The 18,519-nt window shown below is 35.1% G+C and overlaps 1 protein-coding gene across 2 annotated transcripts in view; it reads left to right on the top strand.

Annotated features, from left to right (window-relative positions):
* The first annotated feature begins 11,054 nt into the window (after nucleotides 1–11,054).
* The window catches only part of LOC149564602 (uncharacterized), a 77,433-nt gene continuing 69,968 nt past the window's right edge, over nucleotides 11,055–18,519 (top strand). The window contains exon 1 of one of the 2 annotated variants that reach the window (XM_089818151.1): nucleotides 11,055–11,397. In XM_089818151.1, coding sequence (XP_089674277.1) covers nucleotides 11,380–11,397 — 18 coding nt within the window. In that variant the 5' untranslated portion in view covers nucleotides 11,055–11,379. The remainder of the gene's footprint in view (nucleotides 11,398–18,519) is intronic. The other variant, XM_089818150.1, reaches the window with a different exon arrangement.

Raw genomic sequence — 18,519 nt, 5'->3', positions numbered from 1 at the left:
TTCGGATCTGGATCTGTCTTTACTTGTGCTTCTATTCTTTTGCATGCAACAAAAGGATTATGGATCTAGAACCTCAATACACTCAATTCTTTACACATTTCTAATGTCTCACCAAGAAACTCCATCTTCTAGGTGTTAAAATTTCCTCCATTAGACTTAGGACTATCATTTATGAAATGACTTGCCACTGATCTCCCAAACCTATTAAGCTTTCCCTTCAAGGACCTATGGATTTGGTACCAATTGTTGGGGGGGGTGTGAATCAGTTATCCAACTATTGTCACAATTATCAACCTTAATAAAACTTAACCATGTGAACAATATAATTAGAAACCACAACAAGATACTCATGCATAATAACACCAGATATGTTAACTAGGGAAACCCTTTGATTAGAGGGAAAATCCCAATGGTGATGGTACCCACAAGATGATGTACTAATATAAATATTCCTTGTTAGAGGATGGACCCTCAATTTGGAATATATAACAACATTTAGTACATACCAGGAGACTTTGAATCCCTATTAGGAGATTCCAACCTTGTTAGGAGTTATGGAAGATAGATGGACCCACTATCCAAATAGCTTGAGGGGCAAGACCAATGAACCCATTGTCCAATTAATCTTTGTATTACTCCTTGCAGAATAATAGAATTATATTGTACTGCTCCAAGTTCCTCTTTCTCTGTGATGTCAATTGGACCTCTATTCCTTCTGATCTTATTACCAGATCATGAACTTTGCATCCAATAATCCCTTGGATCAATTACTCACATTCACCAAATACTCTACTCCTTTTTGCACTTCCTTGATCACTTTGCATACTTCATTCACATGCCATATAACTAAAGAAAACATATTTTCTTTATACCCTATCTTCAAAATAATTCCTCGAGTTGTCCTTGAGGCTTTCCCAATTAATTATAATAAGATAATTAATTAATTCATAATTACAATAGCACTATCAGCTCATAGTCTATATGAAACTTCACACGTGCAACTTCAGGACTTGCACACTTTTTGATGTCACCATCAGATTGTCCTCGATCACTTTCTAACTACGCATCACTAGATTATATCTCTACTAAAAGATATAATAGGATCATTAGAAACTGATTCCCATGCACTTTGTCTCTACACTACTCTTTGTAAATCACTTAAATCTTTCGTACATCTTCAACTTAGACTTTGTGCATTTAATCTCATCATTGAGACACATTTTAAAACATGTCCTTAACCACACTTCACCTATACATCAAAACTTGGTCCATACAAGGGTGATCCGTGTCTGCTATTCTACTAGTCTTCACAGAATTACTACTATGTTGACATCAATGACAAACACAGTCACGAAAGCAACATGCCAATACTCTCCAATGCTTAGGATGCTCCCCCAAAGGAATACCATCAGCATTCATACCAACATGGTCAACCCTTGACCTATTCATGCCATTTCAAGCAACATTGGTAATCCAAAGACACTTCATTCATAACCTATCTATCTACCCCTAGTCACACCCTCGGGGCTTTATATTTAGCCCTTATTCACTGATGGTTGACTAGAACCATTTACAAGCCAGAATGTTTTAGGACCTTAACCTAGATCCTAGGTGCTCCTGCACCAGGAATAATCATGTTACTTAATATGGCATTAAAAGAGTATTTGGTAAATATCATATGTTGATATTTTGATATGCAAATACCCATACAATATTATATAATAGAATTCTTATGATCAAATATTTCCTTGATGTGATTTCCTAATATTACCAATGGTGTAATATTTATCATATGTTTATCCTTCCTAGCTAAGAGGGAGTGTTAATGTTTTATAGCTTTAGATGGATAAAACCTATGAATAAGTATATATGAGATATAATGTATTCATTATATATATATATATATATATATATATATATATATATATATATATATATATATATATATATATATATATATATATATATATATATATATATATATATATATATATATATATATATATATATATATATATATATATATATATATATATATATATATATATATATATATATATATATATATATATATATATATATATATATATATATATATATATATATGTATGTATATATATGTCCCTTCAAGGGACATGTCTCTTCATAGGCTTATTCTCAATATAAATGGAGAGAGATTGTTGTATTTGAAAATATACAAAAATCGCATGTAATATTATTTTATTTGCAAAAATCCTCAAACTTTACAAGAAGAAAGCATCTCAAGTGAGAATTGTGTCTTAGGTTATTTCTTCTCCTTTTGGTTAATCTTCTTTATCACCTCTTCCAATTGTTTGATTATGACCTCTAATGATGATGTTTCCTCTTTCTCAATCAAACCCTCTATGTTAAAGTTATGTGGCAACTTGACTCCTCGCAAGAATAGGTACATGAATTACTTGTCTTTCTCTCAATTGAAAGTGAGTTTCATGAATTTTGTAAACATTTTCTTGTTGAAATTGCAAGATCTCTTCCTCAGTAATCTCTTCATCTAGTCATCATTTTGGGATGCATGTTGTGATACTTGTTTATTGTGTTGAGAACCATGATGTGAACCATGTTTAGAAAGTGTGATTATTGAAATCTTGGTTCAAATATCTAATTTTATCTTCCATAGTCTCTTGATGTTCTTGATTTTCTTGTCCAAAGTGTCTATCCCCTATTCATTTCAAAATGGTCATCAATCTTCATATTTCATTCCACCATAGTCAAAGTATAAGAAAGATCATTTTTGGGCCTAGGTTGGAAAGGTTACAACTCACTAGGTGTGCAAGGAAAAAACCTATAACCCAAGATATCTCTCCTTGAAAATGTGTCTTGTCAAAGAGAGCTTTGAGCTTCTTTCCTCGATGAATATGATAAATAGTTGTAATCAACATGAAAGAAGGTGTAAGACGCCAATAGCATAACTAGAAGAGACTTGATTTTCAAACTAGGTAATCAAAGTGTCTACTTGTCCAAAGTGATGATGTAAAAAGAGCAAAGATAACTTGTCACAAGATGCCCAAGTTGTGGGCCTAATATGCCTTATGTATGACACTTGTAAAGCAAGCAAAGATAAGATAAAAATATCAACAAAAGAGATGATAAGAAAGATGGACAAGTGAATAATACACTAACCAAGTGTGTAGTCAAGCAATTCAAGTGCTCTTTCTAGATGAAGGCAACCTCTTTAACCTATTGGTATAGATCAAATATAAAAAAAGACCAAGTATAGGTTGTCCTAACAAACTAAGAACAAGTTTCAAGTGTAAGATACTCAAAACAGAAGTTGTATGATGAAACTTTGTAAACTAGGTGACAAAAGTGCAAGATAATGATAGGTAATTGTAAAGTAGGAGACAAACTTACCAGAAATGATAGTTTTGGTGAACTAGGGCAATAAATCCCCAAAAGCCAAATGATAGACCCTATAATTGATAGGTGATCAAACTATGTATCATGTGACATTTCTCAATACAATAGGTGATGAAAAAATCAAAAGGGAAAAATGCCCTAGAGTTTGACCCAAAAGTCCTAGTTTGACTCACTATTTGGATGATTTTAGTAATGTTTAGCAGTTTGATAACATTTGAACTTGATAAGAGAAACAAGTTTGGTGTTCAAAAACCACTCTTCCAAAGAAAAATTGTGATACAAGAATTAGTCTTCAAACAATCTCACAAGGGATAAAGTTGTTAGTTTTTTGTTGTTTAGCTTAGAAGGTGGACTGGAGTTGCTTTAAAGAAACTTGAGTTAGATATTTAGCAATAGCTTTATTTTTATTCTTTAAAATAATATTTCTAAGTTTGTGAGTTTGAGAAAAATAGGAAGTGATTTTATATATGATTTAAAGCCTAAGAAAGCAATAAAACATTCTTTTCCTACAAGCTAAATAAAGAAGTTGGGATCTATATATGTCAGATTATAGTAGAAAACTTGGATTGTATTGGATTGGATTCTATTGTATTTTGGAAGAGAAAGTTTGCTATTAGGTTGAATAGATGATCCAACGATTGTAGGCTTTTCCCCAAGCTAGGGTTTCCTATGTACATCTATGCTATTGTCTATATCTAATTGGCTTGTATTATTTTGCTTCCACTATTTGCTTCTGTTAATTAACCTAGAGTATTAATTGTTATAAATCAAATTGAGTTTCTTTGTCTGAATTTATTGTGTGATTGATCTATAACTAGGTTATAAGAAATTGACATGGTATCAGAGCTATGAGAATTTAACATGGTATCAAAGCTATAAGAAATCAACATGGTATTAGAGCTATGAACTCTACATAGAGAGCCAAGATCTATGACACAAGTTACAAAAGGAAAAAAAGACTTGTCTCCAATTCCTTTTATGGCTATGGCAACCAGTGATCGACTAAAGATAGGTTGCAGGGTGGCTATGGTGATCATCCTTTGGCATGGGGTTTGCATGTTGTAGATCCAAGGAGCAAGAATGAGTTGTGTGGAGGCATTGAGGAAGAGATTTTCTCGAGGAAGAATTTCCTCTATATATTGAGAGGAAGAGAGTTCCTAGATATGTTGAGAGGAAGAGATTTCCTAGAGACATTGAAGAAGTGATTTTTTGGAGGAAGAGAGTTCCTTGATCTGTTAGAGGAAGAGATTTCCTAGATATATTGTGTGGAAGATATTTCCAAGAGGAAGAGATTTCCTAGATATCCTGTGAGTAAGATATTTTGAAGAAAAACTAGGGAAGAAGGGTAAATACAATTTTCAACGAGGGAAGTAGAGGCAATTATTCTTGTGGATAGAAATTGCTATACTTTCAGCTGTGAATTTTTTAGATTCTTCCAAAGGCAGTTTTTAGCACAAGTTTGTGTGTGCACATTTAGTGAGAGTTGTTTTCTTAATAGAGAGAGGATTGTGAGGCTAAAGTTATTTTTGTATAGCTGTTGTAGCAATCTTGTAGTCTATTATTTCTCTTCAAGCTAGATAGATGGTGCAGTTACAGGTTTTCTTCATCGGAGATTGAGTGGAGAATCAACTAGTAAAACTCTAGTACTTTTCTATTAACAAATAGATAGTAGATATACTGACACAACCTTTGGCGAAGATTTTTTTTTAATTCTACAAGGATAAGTCGGGTGTTGTGTAGAACATCTTCCTTGCTAAGGAGTGTTATTTTTTTATTGTTTAGCTCATATGGTGGAGTGAAGTTTCTTTAAACTAACTTGAGTTGGATATTTAGCAAAAACTTTGTTTTTATTCTTTAAGAGAATATTTTTAAGTTTGCGAGTTTGAGAAAAATAGGAAATGATTTTATATATGATTTAAAGCCTAAGAAAGAAAGAAAGCATTCTTTTCTTGCAAGGTAAATAAAGAAGTTGGGCTCTATATATGTAAGATTGCAGTAGCAATCTTGGATTGGATTTTATTTTATTCTAGAAGAGAAAGTTTGTTGTTAGGCTGAATAGAAGATCCAACAGTTGTAGGTTTTTCCCCAAGCCAGGTTTCCTAGGTATATCTGTGTTATTGTCTATATCTGATTGGCTTCTATTGTTTTGCTTTGGCTATTTGCTTTTGTTAATTAACCTTGACCATTAATTGTTACAAATCAGATTGAGTTTCTTTCTAAATTTATTGTGCAATTGATTTGTAACTAGGTTATAAGAAATTGGCATGGTATCAAAGCTATGAGAATTTAACATGGCATTAGAGCTATAAGAAATTAACATGGTATCATAGCTATGAACTCTACATACAGAGCCAAGATCTATGACACAAGTTATAGAAGAAAAAAAGACTTGTCTCCAGTTTCTTTTATGGCTATGGCAACTAGTGATTGAGTAAAAATAGGTTGCAGGGTGGCTATGGTGATCATTCTTTGGCATGGGGTTTCCATGTTGCAGATCCAAGGAGCAAGGATGAATTGCATGAAGACATTAAGGAAAAGATTTCCTCAAGGAAGGATTTCCTCTATATATTGAGAGGAAAAGAGTTCCTGGATATGTTGAGAGGTAGAGATTTCCTAGAGACATTGAAGAAGTGATTTCTTGGAGGAAGAGAGTTCCTTGATATATTAGAGGAAGAGTTTTCTTAGAAGTATTGTGTGGAAGATATTTCCAAGAGGAAGAGATTTCCTAGATATCTTGTGAGGAAGATATTTCAAAGAAAAACTAGGGAAGAAGGGTAAATAAAAATTTTAGTGAGGGAAGTGGAAGAAATTATTCTTGTGGATAGAGATTGTTATACTTTCAACTTTGAATTTTTTATATTCTTTTGAAGTTAGTTTTTAGCACAAGTTTGTGTGTGCACATTTAGTGAGAGTTGTTTTCTTAATAAAGAGAGGATTGTGAGGCTGAAGTTATTTTTGTATAACTGCTATAGCAATCTTGTAGTCTATTATTGCTCTTCAAGCTAGATAGAACGTGTAGTTGTAGGTTTTCTTCATCAGAGATTGAGTGGAGAGTAGACTAGTGAAACTCTAGTACTTTCCTATTGATAAACATATAGCAGATATACTGACACAAGCTTTAGTGAAGAATAAGTTTCTATTCTTCAGGGATAAGTTGTGTATTAAGTAGAACACCTTGCTCATTAAGAGGGAGTGTTAGTTTTTGTTCTTTAGCTCAGATGGTGGAGTGAAGTTTCTTTAAAGCAACTTGAGTTGGATATTTAACAACATCTTTGTTTTTATTCTTTAAAAGAATATTTCTAAGTTTGAGAGTTTGAAAAAAATAGAAAGTGATTTTATATATGATTTAAAGCCTAAGAAAGTAAGAAAACATTCTTTTCTTGAAAGCTAAATAAAGTAGTTAGGCTCTATATATGTAAGATTGTAGTAGAAAACTTGGATTGTATTGGATTGGATTCTATTGTATTTTGGAAGAGAAAGTTTGTTGTTAGGCTAAATAGAAGATCCAATAGTTGCAAATTTTTCCCCAAGCTGGGGTTTCCTGGGTATATTTGTGTTATTGTATATATATGATTGGCTTTTGTTATTTTTCTTCCACTATTTGCTTTTGTTAATTAACCTAGAGTATTAATTGTTATTAATCAGATTGAGTTTCTTTCCATGCATTTCTTGTGCAATTGATCTATAATTGGGTTATAAGAAATTAAGAAAAGTAACCTTGCAAGATACAAGCATATGTGAAGTTTCAAAATGTAACCCCTAGAGCACTGTCATGTGTATGTTCAATGGATTTTTACGATTTTGAACACATTTCAAAAGCACATCAAATAATATCTACCTAAAGGTCACGCCTTGTATCAACACCTTTATCCACAACTTGATGCTTTCTCACCTCACACAAAGTGATATTGTCTTTGTCATGGAGTGCTTTTAACACATCCAAAGGAACCTATATGGTGAGTCAAGTCTTGAGGTGATCTGGGTAAACCACTTGGATCAATCTTTGTACAAAGATAATGATGCGACTAAAATCGAGTGGCCTCTAACCTAGGTTCTTAGTAAAAAATTTGTTCACAACATCTCGCTTGGTCCTGATATAGAATTAAGGCCTCACTAACCCAAGAGTAATTAGATGTGATGGTCACATAAGCAAGATTAAGGCCTCAAGGACCTTAGGCACACAAAGCATACCCAACTAGCAATACCACAAGTGGTCATAATCCCACAAGTGTTCTTACAAAATGGATGAAACTACCATGTCCCCTTAATACTCTGGTTTCTGCTAGAAACTTCTTTATTATAGTGGGTCAAATTAGTTAGGTTCACTTGTTTCCACTTGAGTCATTCACGTGAGATTTTTCCCTCAACAACTGGTCCTCTAAAGGATCTTAACACAAATGGATAACAAGTGAAGGTCTAGATTTCTAATTTCCCTCAAAGAGGCAAAGAGCATACTCTCCTACTTCATAAGCTTCTCCCAAACACACTAAACACTTGGTTCATTAAGGTCACTAAAGAGAAATCTTCTCTAATTCACTTTCCATGATCCAAAACAAAGGGTCTAGGTTTTTTATTGTCATAGAAAGACAATAACATACTTCTCTACCAATGAAAAGAACCCATACTCGTGAGCTTTTAATGTACCTAAATAAAATGAAAGTTAATAACAACAAGCACAATTGTGATATTGCTATCAGGATTTAACTGTGTGATTTTGAGTCAAACTCATTGACCTATTTTTCATGAGTAGTGATTCAACATGAATCCATCTCTCATGAGAATAAATGGAACACTTAGCACTCATTGGATCTAGGTGATGCTCACAGGGGTGAAGCACCAAGACTTCCTGGGAGGTCACCCATCCCAATACTACTCTAGCCTGAGCACACTTAACTATGGAGTTTCCTCCATGGTTAAACTCAAATCTTTCAACCCCATTTGCAAAATCTTCACCAAGTGTTGTGCCTTATGAAAAATTCATTAGAAAGCCCCTTAAGCTCATCAATTGATAAGTAGGAGATAATTTCCACAACAAGTGAAATTGTGATATTACTATCAGGATTTAACTATGTGATTTTGAGTCAAACTCGTTAACCTTTTTTTCATGAGTATTGATTCAACATGAATCCATCTCTCATGAGAATAAATGGAACACTTAGCACTCATTGGATCTAGGTGATGCTCACGGGGGTGAAGCATCGAGACTTCCCAGGAGGTCACCCATCCTAGTACTACTCTAGCCTGAGCGTGCTTAACTACAAAGTTTCCTCCATGGTTAAAGCTCATCAATTGATAAGTAGGAGATAATTTTCACATCAAGTTAATTTATGATATTGCTATCAGGGTTTAATTGTGTGATTTTGAGTCAAACCCATTGACCTATTTTCCATGAGTAGTGATTCAACATGAATCCATCTCTCATGAGAATAAATGGAACCTGTAACACTCATTGGATCTAGGTTATGCTCACAAGGGTGAAGCACCGAGACTTCCTAGGAAGTCACCCATCCAAGTACTACTCCAGCCTGAGCTAAGTGTTTCGTTTATTCTCATGAGAGATGGATTCATGTTGAATCACTACTCATGAAAATAGGTCAATGAGTTTGACTCAAAATCACATAGTTAAATCCTGATAGCAATATCACAATTTGACTTGCTGTGGAAATTATCTCCTACTTATCAATTGATGAGCTTAAGGGGCTTTCTAATGAATGGTTCATAAGGTACAACACTTGGTGAAGGTTTTACAAATGGGGTTGCAAGCTTTGAGTTTAACCATGGAGGAGACTTCATAGTTAAGTGCGCTCAGGCTAGAGTAGTACTGGGATGGGTGACCTCCTAGGAAGTCCTTGTGCTTCACCCTTATGAGCATCACCTAGATCCAATGAGTGCTATGTGTTCCATTTATTCTCATGAGAGATGGATTCATGTTGAATCACTACTCATGAAAAATAGGTTAATGAGTTTGACTCAAAATCACATAGTTAAATCCTAATAGCAATATCACAATTTGACTTGCTGTGGAAATTATCTCCTACTTATCAAAAAGCACAATGTTTTGTTGAATCTCCAAGGCAACCTACTAAACCACACATAAGTAATCTAGTAATGTAACTTTGACAAGTGAAATTACAAGTTAGGGTGCATATAATATCAAAATAAAAGCTCGAGAAAATTACAAAACCAGTTGATTAGTTATTGTGATAGACTAGAAATCTAAAATGCAAGAAAACTAAGCTAATAAACTCAAAAAATACAAAGTAACAGATTTGTATGATGAAATAAGCTTCACCAAAATATCATACGATAAAGTTCCATAAGCCAGATGATAAAACCTGCACAGGTAACAAAAATCCTTAACCAAAACGATAGAACTATGAAAGCCAAATGATATTCTAGAAAGCAACATGGTGACATAACACTATACAATAAGTGTCACATGTAGAACAAAATTTTATTGCACTCTATCTTACGATATTCTGTACAAAAGCATGAAAATAATACACCTATGATACTAAAATCAAAAAATATAAGAAATGAAGCTAGGAACTTGGCTCCAACCCTACAGTAGGCTCCAAAAATGTATACCAAAATTAAGGTACACTTATATTCATTATTATTCCCAAGAGATCCCATTGATTAAGAGGCTTGGAAGGCAACTAATGCCCTATCTATGACATGTGAGAATCCAAATGATATGGTAGTAGCTCTCAAGTGAACCTAGGATTGAAGATCCTTACAAGGTGCACCACAAAACGAGAGGTTCAAAGATAATATGCAAGAAGAGTGCCAGTATCCATGATCTCTATGATGATATGCAATGCAAAGTAAACTAAATAAAATGCAAGATTAAGCTACTATGATATGCAAGTATGAGAAAGTGAACTAAACTAACAAGATGTAAACTTCCTCCTAATTAAGCTGAATGAACTAAACTAGTCACAAATAAAAGGAAATCCTAAGCCAGAATGCAAGTATGCAAAATGCTCAAGAAATCAAGAATAGAAATGACAACATAACAATAAATCAAACAAGATGGATATGAAGAGTGACGAGAGAGCATCCTTTTAAAAAGATTTGAACAATCAAGATTAAGAAGCAAAAAATAATGGTGGAGATTTATTTTTTAGTTGATCTATGAGCTCAAGTCTCCTAAGAAGCAAAAAAAATAGTAGATGAGATTAAGAGGTAAAATAGTGAGTGGCAAAGATTAAGAGGCAGTTTTTACTTTTTTTGAAAAGTCAAGATTCTCCTCACCTTGGAAATTGCACTTTCAAATTGTAAATAAGTTCTTTTTCTTTTTAAATTAGATTTTTTTTTTTTACTAGGTAAATTAGAAAATGTCTTACGTGCGCACTTAGGATAAATGAGTTTTCTAGGATAAATGTCTTTACATGTGCACTCAGGAGGATAAATTTAGAATAATGTGCTTAAATTATAGAATATAATCAAATAAATGATTATGTGATGATTTGATCAATGATAGATGATCGATACATTATGCAAAATTGGTTAAGCCCATAATGTAGTCTAACATATAAATTAAAACTATAAAAAAATGAGACTTATCCTTTACTATATCAAAATTGGACGATTAAAATTACTATTTTTTTTTTTCCCTTAAACTATTAAAGTGCTTAGAATTGTGCTTAATATTGTTCTTTTACCGTTGAATTAAGAAACACCACGTCGCTGCTTTCAATATCAAAAGGTTTTAGAAACATAACCCCGAAAAATATTCTATGGTATACAAGAGTGCAGGTTAGACTTCAAATTACATTCTAGTTAGCGGCCATACGGTTACCGTCACATGAACTCCGGCTCGAGAATTTTGCGTCGTCTATCACATGGGGATTATCCCTTGGAACATTCAGGCGGAATCTCATCTTTAAAAGGAGAAAGCCAACAAATTACTAATTTTTTTTTTTTGGCCCATTTCCAGTCTCCTTTGAACTTCACAAAATCTCTTACGAATACCTTGCCATGGATCAATTATCAATGGTATGTATAAATTTCTGTGAAAAGTTGCATACATTTCTGATTTATAAGAATCGGGAAGATTATTTCTTCTTGCTATGAAATTGACGAACCGTGTGACATAGTTGGTGGCTGATTAAAATTGGAACTTCGATTTAGCTTCAAAGCTTTAACCTGGCAGGCTAATTGCCCTAATTTGAATTTTATTGACCCTGCGGTTTGAGGAATTACATGGCTTTGCTGGTCGTTCCATGAGACTTTCTTTCAGTATGGTTTAATTTTGGCTTTATGGGTTTGAAATGTTTAATTTTGGGCAAATTTTATGCCACCAAAGTATTGTATACCATATTCAAGTTTTACTTTTTTGGGGCTATTTTACCCCGTCAACTTGTATGAAAGATTCGAATTTAGAAACAGTTAAACAATTCAGATCTAAAATCAGGGTTTCTAAGAAAGCAGAAATTTCCTCAATTATGCCAGGTTTTTTAATTTTTTTTTTTGATTTATGAATTCCCCTTTGTAGGACAACCCTGCTTTAAACGCCTCGTCGGGGAGATTATTACTTTCATCCATTTTACCCGACTTAAATCATTGCTTTCAAAATCCACTTGCCGTAATTTCAAAGCAAGCGCAGTAGTGAATCCATAGCCCAATTTTTCTGTCACTCTCAATCTCAAAGGGGACATCACTTTTGTCAAGTTCAACCAAAAGTTAGGTTTTTCATTTCAATTTCCATTTGCAGTAATTTGAAAGCAAGCGTGCTACTGAATTCAAGTTCCAATTTTTCTGTGGGTCTCAACCATAACTTCTTTGAGGTATTCAACACAGTTTACCACGGTCCACTTTTTTCATTCCTTCCCGTTGGAGCTTATTCTGTTAGTTCCCACCCTAGCTTATTGTGAAATTGAAATTTATGCGACATATTAAACCCAAGAACAACGGATTTGAAATAAACATTAAGGGATTTGAAGAAAACAACGGATTTGAAAGCAAGTGCAGTACTGAATTCACGGCCCAAATTGTCTGTCACTCTCAATCACAAAGAGGGTATTACTTTTGTCAAGTTCATCCTTAACTTAGGTTTTTATCCTTCCAACTTCCAGTTGCAGTAATTTGAGAGCAAGTGTGCTACTGAAATCAAGCTGCAATTTTTTTTAGGTCTCATAACTTCCTTGAGATATTCAAATTAATTTACCATGGTCCACTTTTCCATTCCTCCCCATTGGAACTTCTTTTGTTCCTTCCCACCCCAGCTTGTTGTGAAATTGGAATTTACGCAACATATAAAACCCAAGAACAATGGATTTGAATTACAAATAAAGCTTCTTTTATGGTGTTTTGAGATTGTTGTGTGTGAATTGGCAATCTAAACTTGTATGCAGCAATTCCAATAACACATGATACGAATACACCTAATACCCTTGCTGCATAGGTTTTAAGAAAACAAAATATGTTTCTTATGGACCCTTGCTGTATAGGTTTTAAGAAAACAAAATATGTTTCATATGGCATGCTTCTGAGATAATTGTCTGATCTGGAAATGCCAAACTTGCATTTATCAATCCAAAAGCACATCATAAAAAATGATCAGTTTAAATTTTTCTTATTGTTTCTTAAATCAAATTCATAAAAAAAATGCCTAGCCTAAGTTTTAATTTTTGTTGCAAGTTGCCCTAGATTATGATATCTATAGATCCCTTGGGTTTGAGATAGGGCCTTGAAGCTAATATTTTGTAGGCGTTGAAGTTGGGAAAGAAAAAATGAAAGTTTCATAGAAAGGAAGAGTGCCTTGAAAATATTCTAGCTTCTAAGAAACATTGGTTCAAGGATATGTAACTAGTCCTTGTCGTGCTTTGGCGGTTTGATTTGTGGTTACTGTTTTTAAAAAAAAGTCTCAAGGGTTGGGTCTACCCATACAAAACTATATACACACACATAGAGATATTTATATATGACACACACACACACACATGTATGTGTGTATATCTACATAAATTATCATTATGTATATGTATATCTATATATATGTATGTGTGTGTATATTGGGGTGGGGTGCGAGAAGTTACAGCGAAGTGCCCTCAATAATCACTAGTGTCCATCCATCCTAAACAATGTTCTCTCTCTCTCTCTCTCTCCCTCTTTCTATACACACACACACACATATATATATATATATATATATATATATATATATATATATATATATATATATGTATGTATGTATGTATGTATGTGTGTGTGTGTGTGTTGGGGTGGGGTGGGAGAAGTTGCAGCCAAGTTCCCTCAATAATCACTAGTGTCCATCCATACAAAACAATTCTCTCTCTCTCTCTCTCTCTATATATATATATATATATTTAATACTTAACTGCCCTTATTTAGTGGGATCTTCCAATTTCCTCCCATCCTTTGTAAAAATGAAAACAAGCATTCAAGTTATGCCTGGTTTTCACCAAGATATAGTGCTTCATGGATTTAATAGATTGTGTTGTTTTCAATATTGGTTTTTTAACTTGTAAATTACAATTGTTTACAGAAGAAAATTGTGGCAAGATTATTTTAGAAATTATGGGTTTTTACCTGAACAAGATCGTGATTGTGGCTTGCTTCCATGTGTTAAAGGTTTTGTATAAATCATTATTTTTTTTGAATGACAGAGTGATATTTTTTGATCCTCCCTGGTCTGTGTGACGCATGACTTTTTTTTTTGCTGCATACGGTTGTTTTTGACATCTGTGTCCCTGTTTTTGGATAAATTGTGCTGTTTTTTTGTGGTGATATTCTCTGCTGCACATGACAATTTTCTTGATCTGGGTATGCTTTTACCTTTGGCTAGGGTTTGTGAGCCTTCCCACAAACGTTTTTATTGCAGATTTTTGAGAAAATTTATTAGTTTCTTGCAATCTAAATCACCCAGGATTTCAGACATGGGATTTTGTGCAGATTTTTTTTCAAAATTTTGACAGAATTGTGAGTTTTTATTTTTGACTGATTTGTTGTATAAAAATAAAGGTCTTCTTGTTCTATATGGCTGGTTGGGATTTGTTCATTGGAACAAGGGTAGTATACCATTTTTCCTTAGAAACAAAGTTTTGAGGATGCTTTTCTGTTTAAGTACCGACGCCTAGATCAGCTTGTTTTGGGTGCATATACTTGTACCATTGTGGCAGACAAAGACTAGCACAACTTTGAGGAACGTAATCATGAAGTGGATGTGTTGCTAAAGTTATTAGTCACTGACAAATTGCTTCCGAAAGTGTAATCAGATAAGATAACTGTGGAGATATGGGCGCATTTGAAAGATCTCATGAGGCATTAGACATGAGCTGAGCATTCTTTCTAAATAGCATGCTGTTTTCCATAATGATGGATGAGAAGATGTCTTTGTAGAAGCATCTTGTGAAGATCAAGGATTACATGAGCAATTGGAGGCCATTGGTTGCACAATGGAAGAGGAGGATATGGTGGTGGTAATGGTGAAGAGTTTACTATGCTCGTACAAACACTTTATTGAGATGCTCAACATTACCTCTAGTAATGTTGACTTGGACTTTGATGAGTTGTGCAACAAGCTAGGTAGAGACTATCAATTTGGTAGCCACAATGACATGGTGATGGAAATATTGTCATTGATGTCAAAGGAGAAAACAAGTTAGTCATCAATGTCTTCTGTGGGGTTTTTACACCATCGCCCCATTGCAAACCCCATTTTTGTCTGTTGGTCTTGTCCTTTTGGCTTTAGTTCTTGGTAGTCTTGGGCTTGATCTTCTAAGGTCCCCTCTTTCAAATGAGAATTGGTAAAATTGGCCAAGTCTAGAAAGTGTTGTCCATGTGGCTCCTAGAATGGAAATTGTTTGTTTATTTGAGAATTGAACGTCTTTACATACTATTTTTAGCTTGTCTATTTTTAGTAATTCTATTTATAGAAAATTTTATTGCCTCCTACATTCACCTTATTTTGACTTTGGAAGAACTTACTATTTTTAGAAAGTTTATTTTCAGTAAGTCTATTTTTAGTAAATTTCACTCTCTCGGATTGACCTAAATTTTGACTTTGGGACAACTGACTATTTTTAGAAAGTCTTTTTTTGGCAGGTCTATTGAAATATCCCTAGTAGACCGATTCACTGATCTGCTGTAATTTTATTTAAATAAATAGAATTCTCCTGCAATTTTTAAGTGTTCTTACAGAGTAGATAGAAGTGGAGAAGTTTGGTGTTTGATTTTTGATATTTTCTCTTCAAAATAGATGTGTTACAATATCTACTAGTAACAGCAATATTTAAACAGCACAGTAATGATCCAAAACCACAGCACTTGAAAGCTGGGAATACCCAAATGAACCCAATAATAACTGTTACAAAAATAAAAGCAACCCAGTACCTTAGCTACAGTCAACGCCAGATATGGATAGGCAGCTAGCTACAGGTCTGCAGCAGATCTGTTCCTATTCCAATGCCCAGGTGTGCAGAAAAGGCGGCCCAATGCTGAAGATCAGATCTGCGATGGCGGTTGCTGCTGAAAATCAGATAAGAAGGGTTGCCATTGCTGAAACTGCTTGCTTTCTGCCTGAAAATAGTACTGAAGACTTGCCGAATCACAGCTACTTAAGGGTTACGTCCCAAACAATTTACTCTCTCAACCTAGGGTTGGCGTCCTAGTTGGAGGAATGCTCTACCAGAGCCAAGCGCCCAAAATGATGGATGAATAATGTAAAAGATAATCTTTCCTTCCTTTGCTTCTCCTTATAACTCCCTACTAGGCATTCGAACCCTAAAAATGACCTAATATGACTTGAGTGGAAACTTTGGGTTATAATGTTTATTTTCATTATTGGCATCCAACGTAGAGGAAAAAACATTATTTCAATCATGGTAATAGTATCAAGCATCACCGAAGCTCTTGTAGCTGAAAATCAAATAGTAGAGGTCTGGCACTTTCCAATGGACTATCACACCCCAACACAACTGACCAACTGGAGCCAAAAATCTCCTTATTTCAACCTAGTGGCTAATAAATTAGCCTTATTTAAATATTTAATTACTAACTTAGGGAAATATTTAAATATATTTAAATATTTTCCAAGAGCCAACTAATAGCCAGATCACCATCAGAAGGTGAAACTGAACTTGCCACCACCTGTGACTGATGCTGGATATCAAGAAATAATCGACACTCTCATCCCTCGAATCTAGGGATAACCCTAAAAATTAGGAAGACCTTTGAATCTTCCGAAATTGAAACTAGGGGATGGTCTCCTATAACCTCAATGCTGGATGATACCTCCACCTCCTAGAAAGTAGGGTTCTCCTCCTATAATTAAGGAACTCCTCTGAATCGTGCCCTCACTGTCAGAAACTTCAAATTCAAACACTATAACCCTGATTGAGCCTCTAAACACTCTTGCCAGCCTACGAGACTCCTTGATAGGCTAACTCACATATCACTGCCAGAAGGAGCTAAAGAGGGGACATAACAGTCCTCCCCTCTCGGAGATGCTTGCCCACAAGCAACTGCAAACCTGGATGCTGTAAAACGGACTCACTTTCCCATGGGGCATCCTCAATAGGAAGGCCTTTCCAACGGATCAAGTACTCCCGGATCACCCTTCTCTTTAGTTGGCGTTCCCTTTCCTGCAAGATTTGCTTAGGAATTAGAATCAGTTTTCCTTCCTCATCCAACGGGGGTAGATCAAGGGATGCTACAACCTACTGCCCTAGTGCCTTTTTCAAGCGAGATACATGGAATACATTATGAACTCTGCTATCTGAAGGTAATTCAAGCTCATATGCAACCTCCCCAACACGCTTGAGGATCCTGTAGGGTCCATAGAAACGTCGCTTGAGCTTTTTAACTCCACCCCTTTTAAGGGTGCTCTGTCGGTAGGGCTGCAATCATAGAAAGACCAAATCATCCACTTCGAACACCCTCTCCGCTCGGTGCCGATCAGCGTAGATCTTCTACTGATTTTGTGACTGTTGCAAGTTCTCCCTGAGGGATTCCATAATCTTTTGGTTCTCTTGAACCCAGTCCTGTGGTAGAGGAACTCTACTATCCTCAATGGCCAAGTCTACGAATGATAAGGCATCATAACCATAAAGGGCTCTGAATGGTGTCATAGAAATAGACATATGATGGGTAGTATTGTAACAATACTTGCCCAGGTGTAACCAACGCAACCGTGCTCTTTGCTGTCCTGAGACAGTTGCGTAAATATCCCTCCACCCATTTGTTTACAATCTTAGTCTGTTCGTCTGTTTGTGGATGGTAGCTGGTACTAGGTGTCAACTCTATACTAGTGAGCTTGAAAATTTCTTGCCAAAATGAACTCATGAACCTACTGTCTCTATTGTTCACTATGGTCTTGGGAATGCCATGGAGTCTAAACACCTCTTTGAAGAACAACTCTGCTATTTGAGATTCGGTGAAGTCAACTGTGATAGGAAAGAAATGGGCGTATTTGGTCAATCTGTCAACTACCACATATATACAATCTTTCCCCTGTACTTGAGGAAGACCTGTAATGAAGTCCATGGAGATCCCTATCCACTTCTGTTTCGGTATGGGTAATGGCTGCAATAATCCAGTAGGGAAGGTATGTTCGGACTTATTCTGCTAACATGTCAAACATTTTCGAACATGACGTAAAACATCATCCTTGAGTCCTTTCCAAGAGAATCTCTCTCGTAATGCCCTGTAAGTCTTATTGTACCCTGGATGCCCTGCTATAGGGGTGTCATGGTAAGCCTGCAAAATTCGCTCCTTCAATTGAGAACTCGGAATAAGGAACACTCTGCCCCTGTAATAGATGATCTCATCTACTACACTATACCTATCATCTGAAATCAGCCTATCCATGATTTCACAAGCCTGCTGATCTTTGGAGTACTCAAGTAAAAGTTGAGCCTTCCAATCTGCTGAAATCTTGCTCAATGAACATATGGCAGCATTAGATGGTTTTCTAGAAAGTGCATCAGCAACCGCATTATTCTTCCCCTTAATGAACTCTATGTCAAAGTCATAAGCTTGGACTTTGCTTACCCATTTCTGCTGTCTATCATTGAGTTCTGTTTGATCAAGGAAGTATTTCAGACTGTTGTGGTCCGTCCTCGCCACAAATTTGTTGCCAACAATGTATTGCCTGAA

Source organism: Cupressus sempervirens, chromosome 3 (genome assembly GCF_028749045.1).
Source record: "Cupressus sempervirens isolate cs-2001-9-10 chromosome 3, ASM2874904v1, whole genome shotgun sequence".
Classification (NCBI taxonomy): Eukaryota; Viridiplantae; Streptophyta; class Pinopsida; order Cupressales; family Cupressaceae; genus Cupressus; species Cupressus sempervirens.
This window is presented reverse-complemented; position numbering and strand designations above follow the sequence as displayed.